The sequence below is a fragment of the Engystomops pustulosus genome, chromosome 5 (genome assembly GCF_040894005.1).
Source record: "Engystomops pustulosus chromosome 5, aEngPut4.maternal, whole genome shotgun sequence".
Taxonomy (NCBI): domain Eukaryota; kingdom Metazoa; phylum Chordata; class Amphibia; order Anura; family Leptodactylidae; genus Engystomops; species Engystomops pustulosus.
In genome coordinates, this window is record NC_092415.1 from 198,427,649 (window position 1) to 198,437,785 (window position 10,137).

The 10,137-nt window shown below is 49.4% G+C and overlaps 2 protein-coding genes across 3 annotated transcripts in view; both read left to right on the forward strand.

Moving 5' to 3' along the window:
- Positions 1-4,742, forward strand: part of PEX1 (peroxisomal biogenesis factor 1) — a 32,413-nt gene extending 27,671 nt beyond the window's left edge. Inside the window, exons 22-24 of one of the 2 annotated variants that reach the window (XM_072154308.1) lie at positions 331-507; positions 2,507-2,631; positions 4,577-4,742. In XM_072154308.1, coding sequence (XP_072010409.1) covers positions 331-507; positions 2,507-2,631; positions 4,577-4,652 — 378 coding nt within the window. In that variant the 3' untranslated portion in view covers positions 4,653-4,742. The remainder of the gene's footprint in view (positions 1-330; positions 508-2,506; positions 2,632-4,576) is intronic. The other variant, XM_072154311.1, reaches the window with a different exon arrangement.
- A 1,587-nt stretch (positions 4,743-6,329) lies between these two features.
- Positions 6,330-9,150, forward strand: LOC140133743 (E3 ubiquitin-protein ligase UHRF1-like). The gene has a single exon (XM_072154314.1). The coding sequence runs from the start codon at positions 6,449-6,451 to the stop codon at positions 8,684-8,686; it is 2,238 nt and encodes a 745-aa protein (XP_072010415.1). The 5' UTR covers positions 6,330-6,448; the 3' UTR covers positions 8,687-9,150.
- The last annotated feature ends 987 nt before the right edge of the window (positions 9,151-10,137 follow it).

A 10,137-nucleotide genomic window follows, 5' to 3' on the forward strand; every position in this document is an offset into this window, starting at 1 on the left:
ATTCTGACAAAGGCATTTTTCAAATCAGCATTGATTTGGCACCTGTCCCCAGCTAAAAATTACATTCCTGGCGACAGGTGCTCTTTAAGGGGAGCACCTTCTTAAGGATTCCCATCCATGTGCCCAAATAAATAGCAGCTTGGCGTGTCCATTATTTTGAAGCAGTGATCCGTGGATTGCTTTGTCATCTTCATGCTTGAGTACATATGAGAGTACATTCTGTATTAAGAATTTGGCTTTCTAGATAAGTTCTTATTAAAGTCCAGGCTTCACCGCGCCCCGTGCACCCGCCATCACATGTAACGTGTCTTCCTTCAATTGTCTTTACAGACCTGCCACAGCTTATCTGGAAGCAATTCCTTTCCATATGATTTCACTGGCTTGTCTGTAGGAGAATTGGTGTCTTCCCAACCTCTAGTGTTCATAACTTCCTCCTCACAAGAAGATCTCCCGGAGCACGGCCAGAAGGCACACGCTGAGACCGCTCCTAGCAGCTACAAGAACCTGGTATAACAAGAGCCATGTCACCTCTTCACATAAACATGTAACTAATTTATAGGGAACCCGTCAGCAGGTGTGACCCCTGCAGCCTGTGTTATGTATTGTCCATGGAGAGATGTGTAATCAGACTTTTGTGTATGTTGTTAGTAGCAGCAGGACTGTGAAATATGGATTTATACTCCAGGATTGTAACTTCTTCAAGTGCACTAGGTTAGTGTCCTCACACTGCTGTGCTCTGTGCTCTATGCAGCCAGTGTTAGGTATTGTCCCTGGAGAGATGTTTAATAATCATACCTTTGTGTATGTTGTTGTTATTAGCAGCAGAACTGTGATATTGATTAATTTATATTCCAGGATTATAGCCTATGGGGGTGTATCCTTACACTGCTGTGCTCTTAGCAGCCTGTTAACTACTTCACAGCATCTCCCCTCTGCTTTAATTAAAATCTGTATCGCTCTTCTTCTCTATCGCTCTTACTGGGGTAAACACTAAGCAAAGGGGAGGAAGTGTGTTGCAGTTTAATGCACTCCGCTAAGAGCACAACAGTGTGAGGACACTCCACAGTGCATTTAATCCGGGTATATGCATTTTTCACAGTCCTGCTGCTACTAACAACACACCCAAAGCTAATACTACACATCTCTCCGGGGACTATACATAACACTGACTGCAGTTCACATGCCCTTTCCTTATGCTGTTATATCTAACCAGAAGCCTATTGCTCTGATATCTCACACAGGAGTGCAACAAGTCCAGCTACAATCCTGGAACATAAATCTATATTTCACAGTCCTGCTGTTACTAACTACATACAAGAAGGTCTGATTACACATCTCTCTAGGGACAATACACAACACTGGGCTGCAGTTCACATGGTCACACCTGCTGACAGTTTCTCTCTGATATAGGGGACACATGTTTTTACTTCTAGGACCTGGTATTTACTATACATCATACTTGGAGTGCCCTCAGTTAATGTTTTCCAGAAGCCACGTTAGTTTACTTCCACAGTGGCCAGTTCAGGGGATAGTCTCATATCCTCCAAATTAAGAGCTTCTTATACATTACGCCTCTCCAATGTGCCTCGTAGAGGGGGATTGTGAGTAGGGGACCCAATGTCTGACATCCATGTGTCCTAATATGGCATATGGACCAGGACTATATCTTTATAAAAAATACCCCTTTTTTGTTTGGAAGGCTGAGACCCTGATGGTGAAAGGCGTCTTGTGTGTTGCAAGGGGATTACACGCTGATCAGTGGGGCCCCAGTAGGCAGATGAGAATGGGACCCTCTAGATCAGGAGAACAGGAGTCCCCTTCTCACTAACTGATAGAGCGACCGGTCCAGAATGCATCCTACCACTCCATACAATTGTAAGAGAGTGACGTAAGTTGCCGAGCACAGCGCTGAGGCATCTTTACTATTCGAGATCTAGCGATACTAGAGCGCTGTGCTCAGCAATTTCCAACCCTCCCATAGTATTGGAGTGGCAGGATGCATCCCAGACCTGCTGCTCCACCCAGTCAGTCAGCTGGTTATCCTTTATGCTCTAGATAGGGGATAACTCAGATTGTTGGTACAACCCCTTTAAGGGAAACAAATAGTCACATTTCCTTAGACTCCTTCCCAAAATATAGGATACCCCAGATATAAAGGGATGATTTTGGTGACAATACAACCTGAAGCTTTGCAGAACACAACTTTTCTAGCATTGTGTTGGTTCTGTTGGTTGTGGACCAGGCAGATGGGTATCGGGTCGCAGATTGTACACCCTAGATCTCTGCAGCTTCACCTAGTATAAGGCAATCATTACTAACCTGGCATGTACTTACCTCTCTCTCTCTGTAATCACATCTATGGCCACCTCATCTAATTTGGGTGACCGGACATCCGTACTTGTATCACCTCCAAAAAATGCAGATACAGGGAAATATGTTGGTATAAAATGTATTTTTTATGCTCTTTTGATTATCATGTAAGATACCTGTTTCTATTCTCTCCTAGGAGTCATCTCACTGCCAGATGGAACAGAAGAAGACGATGTGCCTCGGGCAGAAGCATCTCCTGGCAGCGCTCGCCAGTACCAGACCGTCCATAGGCTCAGAAGACTGGAGGATTTACAACCATCTGTAAGGAATGAGTAATACGTCAACTGATCCCTCATCCAACATATTGCATCCCAGAACCACAGGGCGGAAAAAAGATCCCGCTTTATAGGGAATTTGTGTAGTTATAACTTTCCGATGCGGCTTTTGGCTGCCTGGTTTGGGTTACCCACTTATTGTTTTTTTTTCCTGCGGTTTAGTCGTTGTGAATTCAATGATGGCTGATCCATAGTGATTCATTGTTCACAACCATTACCCAGGGTATGAAGCTGTGCAGGAGTCAAGCCTCCCAGTGATCTGGCATTGATCTATCCCCATGGACCGGACCTGCCTTCTCTGCACCAGAATTATGTGAGATTTATGCTAGCTGATATATATATGGCATTAATATTGATATCCTATCATTAATGAGGGGGTCTCAAGTTGATCAATAACGATTTGGAACCCCCACCCACCACAGGAATGGGGGTCTCTTTCTCACTAATCCATAGAACTGCCACATAAGAGTACTGGTTCTGAACGCCACATAGACATTAAACAGAATGGCAGAACACGTGCTCAATCTACTCAATGACCCCCATTCTCATGATCACTGGGGCCCTAACTGATCACTCTGTTATCCCCTATCCCCTTAGGCGATAACAATTGTGAACCCTGTGCATGGTCTAGAGCGCGGCCCCCTGTGGATAGTCTGGAGCCTCAGCACCCTGTGGATAGTCTGGAGCCGCAGTGTACCCTGTGGATAGTCTGGAGCCGCGGCACCCTGTGGATAGTCTGGAGCCGCGGCACCCTGTGGATAGTCTGGAGCCGCGGCCCCCTGTGGATAGTCTGGAGCCGCGGCCCCCTGTGGATAGTCTGGAGCCGCGGCCCCCTGTGGATAGTCTGGAGCCGCGGCCCCCTGTGGATAGTCTGGAGCCGCGGCCCCCTGTGGATAGTCTGGAACCGCGGCCCCCTGTGGATAGTCTGGAGCCTCGGCACCCTGTGGATAGTCTGGAGCCGCGGCCCCCTGTGGATAGTCTGGAGCCGCGGCCCCCTGTGGATAGTCTGGAGCCTCGGCACCCTGTGGATAGTCTGGAGCCTCGGCACCCTGTGGATAGTCTGGAGCCTCGGCACCCTGTGGATAGTCTGGAGCCGTGGCACCCTGTGGATAGTCTGGAGCCTCGGCACCCTGTGGATAGTCTGGAGCCTCGGCACCCTGTGGATAGTCTGGAGCCTCGGCACCCTGTGGATAGTCTGGAGCCTCCGCCCCCTGTGGATATTCTGGAGCCGCGGCCCCCTGTGGATATTCTGGAGCCGCGGCCCCCTGTGGATAGTCTGGAGCCTCCGCCCCCTGTGGATATTCTGGAGCCGCGGCCCCCTGTGGATAGTCTGGAGCCGCGGCACCCTGTGCATATTGTAGAGCACAACCTCGTAAGAAAATAGTAATATGGGTGCTGGGAGATGTGATATTGTGTGTAATGGAGAAAACCACCTTTCTACTGAATTCAGGGGTAAAACCAGACACTTATCAGGCATCCAGGGTGCATCCTGTGAGAACCCAACATCCTTTAGCAGCTGCATCCTGATATATTCAGCTTTTGCTTTCTTAGCAGCCATGTTATTTCACTGTGACTTTTCAATCAGGAAGCTTCTTCTTCCATTGTCTAGAATAAATTGCGCCTAGTACTTTGTAGCGACCCCCACAGGAAGGTAGCGGTATCTGTCATGTACGGCCAATATTACAGGGTTATTCCCATAACATAATGCATAGGAGTCAATGGTTCGGATCCACAGCACAGCCCTCATCAAGTCAGTGTAGAGGGATGCAATTCGTGACCCAGCCAGGTAGTCGGGGGGGGGAAGGCGCTGTCTAACAACGAAAGTCGCACCGTCAATTCGGTACGGCAGGATCAGTGGGGGTCCCTACAGTCTGCACCCCTACACATTAAGGTGAAATCACAAACCAGTTCACTCAACTCTTTTTTTCCAGGTATGAAAACTTCCAAAATCCGAAGAGTTCAAGTGTACAGACCCTCGCAAGAGGCCAGAAAGTGACGTTAGCCTGATGACTGCACTACTAGTCTCCAATCCGCAGACCATGTAATAAGCCGTGTCATGTGTATAACTGGGAACTAATAAATGGGTTTTATTTTTCACTTGTTCTCGCTCCAGTCTCTTCTTACACACAGAACGGAAAAATAATCTGAATAAGGACCAAGGACTCGGTGCTCGCCGGACCCTGGAGTTTTAAGGGACCAGTTCTAGAAGCAATACATATACGCAGGGGTCCCCGCATATGACTCTAGATCCTTGACCCCCCATATTACAATGCATGCTTGGCCCGGCTGAGTGTGCATGTAGTGTTCCAGAGAAGAAGTGTCATCCTCAATCCCAGTGACCATGCAGAAATCCTGATCCTTCCCCCCAACCCCCCCCCCCTCCCCCCCGCCCAGTTGGGCGAGAATTTGCTCCATCTACACATCTAGAGAGGGAAATCTTTTGGTTGCACTGAATTTGCGATAATTTCTATAGACGTACATCCCAACCATCCTGGATTCAGTAGAACAGTATTTCCCGATAGTTCCCTCGTCACTGGACATCAGGAAGTATGTCCCGGGACTCTGCGCCACTTATATCTTGAGCATTGGGCCTCTGCTGCGCATTTGTGTGGCAGAGAGTGGTGCAGGATGATGACATCATAACACCTGCATAGAAGCAGCAGAGTACAAGACTCCAGGGGTCCAGGAGAGGGGAGTCATAATGTGAGGGGAGGGGGAGAAGTCTGGGGGCTAGAGATAAGGGGGCTTATACCAGGAGGGCTACCAAAAAGGGGTTCTATAGGTGGGGGTGGCAATCAAAGGGAAGCTTAATAAGGAGGGAGCTGCACAATTATGAATTGGGGGCTACAGAGGAAGGGAGGTTAGTGGTGTAGGGATACAGAGTGGAATTATCAGTGGGAAGAGGGGTAAAATGAAGATAGAGGGCAGTATATGGGGGCGATTACGGAAATGGGTATTGCATGGGGGGGGGATGGGGTCATAGGATGGTGCATTATACACCATAGGGGCCACTAAGAGAGTTATTAAAGTTGGGACTTGGCTGAAAAACGCATCACAAAACACAACGCCGCGCAGTTAGAAGTTTTTGTGCTTTTTGAAAACGCAACACAAAGGCCAAACCGCAACATAGAGACAGAAGGGCCACAAACACAGGCATTTATACAGAACAGGAACGTCTTTCCGTCACAAACGCAACGCCATGTGTGAACGCGGCCTACAATGAGGAGCTGATAAGAACTGGGGCATGTAGCTGAGTAAATCCCCCCTAATGTTGATAAAAGCAGAATAAAGGAACATTCACATGCTGCGGGTTTTCCCATAAATGACTATAGATCCTCATCATAAAGAATAATAATGGTGGGGAAACCGCCTGGTAAAAAAAAAACGTGGTAAAACTGCACCATGTGAACACACAGCTAAACAAAAATCCTCAAAATTGCTATTTCTGCATTAAAACACGCAAACAATTCATACATGTCTGTGATATACTCTCAGCAGTGTCGCGATACTCGCGATAGACAATAAGATCCTCCCGGGTCTGAAGGGGTTGAGAATGCCGGACAATAACACGAGGCGGAAATGGAGGGACGTGATTGGAGGACGTGGGAGCGAGGGGCGGGGATACGCGCAGTGACTCCGCCCCACTGTCTCCGCTTCAGCCAATTATCGGTGAAGGAGCCAGTTTCCCGCCAGACTATAAACCGCGCCAACTGATTAGCGCGGGAGTTGTTGCACGCTGAGTCAGTAGAGTCCGGTCACAGCTACAGGCAGAGCCGCAGAGTTACCGCACAAGAACCGCCATCATGTGGATCCAGGTGCGCACCATGGACGGCCGGGAGACGCAGCGCATTGACTCCCTGTCTAAGCTGACCAAGGTGGAGGAGCTGCGGGAGCGCATCCATGACGTGTTCGGGGTGGAGCAGGAGCGGCAGCGGCTCTTCTACCGGGGGAAGCAGATGGAGGACGGGCACACGCTCTTTGATTACAGCGTCGGGCTCAATGACATCGTGCAGCTGCTGGTCCGCCAGCTCCCCCCTCCTCCTGCCCCGACTACTGCTCCCGAATCTGCCGAAGAGCCCGACGACGCCCCGATGTCGGAGACGGAGCCCGAAGATGTGCGAGCAGAGGAGCAGCCGGAGCCCAGCGCCCACGGGCTGTACAAGGTGAAGGATCTGGTGGACGCCCGGGACTTGCATATGGGCGCCTGGTTCGAGGCTGAGGTGGTCAATGTGACCCAGGGAACCCCTGATGACGTCACTTACCATATAAAGTATGAGGACTATCCAGATCAAGGGGTGGTCCAGCTGATTGGCAAAGACGTGAGACCCCGAGCCAGAACCAAGCTTTCCTGGGATGAGATAAGACCTGGACAGGTGGTCATGGTCAACTACAACCCTGATGAGCCCAAGGAGAAGGGTTACTGGTACGACGCTGAGATCCTCCGTAAGAGAGACACCAGGACCATCAAGGAACTCTATGCCAAAGTCTTACTGGGGGATGCGGGGGATTCCCTCGATGACTGCCGCATCAGATACGTGGATGAGATTTATAAGATTGAGGAACCCGGCAGCTCCGAGCAGTCTGCAGAGCCGCCACCGAAACGCCAGAACGGTCCGGAATGTAAGCACTGCAAGGATAACCCACGGGTAAAGTGTCGCATGTGCGCCTGTCATGTCTGCGGGGGCAAACAGGACCCCGGGAAGCAGCTGCTGTGTGATGAGTGTGACATGGCCTTCCATATGTACTGTCTTGACCCTCCTATGACTTCACTCCCCCAAGATGATGAGGACTGGTACTGCCCCGAGTGCAGGATTGATACCAGCGAGGTGGTGCTGGCTGGTGAGAAGCTGAAGGAGAGCAAAAAGAAAGCCAAGATGGCGTCCTCCAACTCGTCCTGCAGAAGAGACTGGGGTAAAGGGATGGCTTGTGTCGGCCGTTCCAGGGAATGCACAATTGTCCCGTCCAATCACTATGGCCCGATTCCAGGAGTACCCGTTGGCACCTTGTGGAGGTTTAGGGTGCAGGTCAGCGAGGCTGGAGTACACAGGCCTCATGTGGCTGGCATCCATGGAAGAGGCCATGATGGCGCCTACTCCCTGGTCCTAGCTGGAGGTTATGAGGATGACGCCGATAACGGGACTGAGTTCACCTACACAGGGAGCGGAGGTCGTGACCTCAGGGGCAACAAGCGCACAGCTGAGCAGTCATGTGACCAGAAGCTCTCCAATATGAACCGTGCTCTGGCTCTGAACTGTAATGCCCCCATCAATGACAAGCAAGGTGCTGTCGCCAAGGACTGGAGAGCGGGCAAACCCGTCCGTGTGGTGCGCAATTCCAAGGGGAAGATACACAGCAAATATGCCCCACAGGAGGGTAACCGGTACGACGGCATCTACAAAGTGGTGAAGTACTGGCCCGCCAAGGGCAAATCCGGCTTCCTTGTGTGGCGCTACCTGCTGAGAAGAGATGACGACGAGCCGGCGCCATGGACCAAGGAAGGCAAAGACCGCATGAAAAAACTGGGCCTCACCATGCAATACCCCGAGGGCTACCTGGAATCTGTCGCCAACAAGGAGAGGGAGAAGGAAAACGCTGGGGTGGAGGAGACCCCAAGCAAAGGCAAGAGAAAGAGGAAATCTGAGAACACCAAAGCTCTGACTCCCTCGAAAGGAACCCCAAAGAAAATTAAGGTGGAACAATTCAAACTCACCCCAGAGCAAAAGGAGCTGATCAAGAAGGACGACCCCAACTCCAAACTGTGGGGTGAAGTGATGTCCTACCTGAAGGAGGGCCCGAAATTCATCAACAAAGTGGAGGAGACCTTCCTGTGTATCTGCTGCCAGGAGGTGGTGTACGAGCCCATCACCACCGATTGTCTGCACAATATCTGTAAGAGCTGCCTCGACCGATCCTTCAAGGCCGCCGTGTACAGCTGCCCGGCCTGCAGGCACGACCTGGGCAAGAACTACAACATGTGTGTGAACAAGCCCCTGCAGACCCTGCTCAGCCAGCTCTTCCCTGGCTACGAGAGGGGGCGGTAGAGCTTCCAGCCCACGTTGTTCCTCGCCCCCTCCAGGGGTGACCAGATCCTTCCTCTTCCTTTGTCCTGACCCTCCAGACTCTGCTGCTCCGTGTATTCTACCTCTGCCTCCTCCTATACGCTCTTATACGTGTTCTCCTTAGTGTCTGTGATGATCTATGCATCGTGCTGTTTGTATCGTTGACCGTCTTGTCATGCAGGACGTTATCTTTCATCGCTGACAATTGCACTGTTGGGAATCCCTCGTATCACTTGGCGTTCCAGCTGTTGTAAGCCTACTACGTTGAGGGTTGTAGTTCTACAACAACTGAAACATGACAACAAGTGACTGTATAACTGCATGGTCTCCTACTGTGCTGAACTACAACTCCCAGCATGCCTCGTCAGCTTCTTTTAGCTCTGGGATGTTGGCAGTTGTAGTATTCTTTCAGCTGGAGAGTTAGACTCAAGGTAATTAGTTTTATAGTGCATTATTGTTAAATCTAATGTAATGGTGCCCCTCTTATTAAAGGGGTTGTCCAGAGGACGAAAAACATGGCTGCTTTCATCCAAAAAAAAAACACAGTGCCGCACCAGACAATGGGTAGTGTGTGGTATTGCAGCTCAGCTCTATATAAATCGCTGGAACTCTGTTGCAGTAACGCGGACTACCCATAGTCAGGTGTGGCTTTGTTTTTTGGAAGATGACAGCCATGTTTATCAGTCTCTGGACAACCCCTTTAATCAACAGAGGCGCATTTTAAAATTTGCATTATAGTGCAAGATCTGAACCATTACCATTTAACCATCTTGCACTGTAAAACAAATATCTTAAATGTGCCCATGTTGGTTAAAGGGGTTGTCCAGAGGTTGAAAAACATGGCTGCTTTCTTCCAAAAAAAAAAAAACTGCGCCAAACCTGACCATTGGTTGTGTGTGGTATTGCATCTAAGAGTTTATTGATTTTGTATTCAGCTGAGCTGCAATACCAACACTTACCATAGTCGGGTGTGGAGGTATTTTTGGTAGAAAGCAGCTATGTTTCTCAAACTCCAAATAACCCCTTTAATAATACCTGGCTGTGTTCCTCGTGATTGTTAATAGAGGATGTTGAAAACTGTAGTGGCTTTTTTTTTTTTTTTTGCAAGTTTTTAACTGCCCATGCAATACCATATGCAACCTACTGGCAATGGTGGCGCTGTTTGCAAAGACATAACATGATTATTGTTATTACAATGCTATGCTCAGTCCCATAATTGTATATGGGCAGGATATAATAGGACTGTTGACTGTTGTACTATTACTCCAGGTCTGCATTTCGTACACCATGTACTTGGGCCATGTGACTACTTGATGACCCCTTTAAGATTCTGATATTTTCTTACAGAGCCATATACAATATCTAAGTGTCTGAGTCGGGGACCCCATGATGTACAATGACCCCGTTTACTCTTAGGTTTCAGTCTTTCATGT

What these genes read in the sequence shown, in the direction of transcription:
- LOC140133743 (XM_072154314.1), top strand. Translation starts at nt 6,449, where the DNA reads ATGTGGATCCAGGTGCGCACCATGGACGGCCGGGAGACGCAGCGCATT.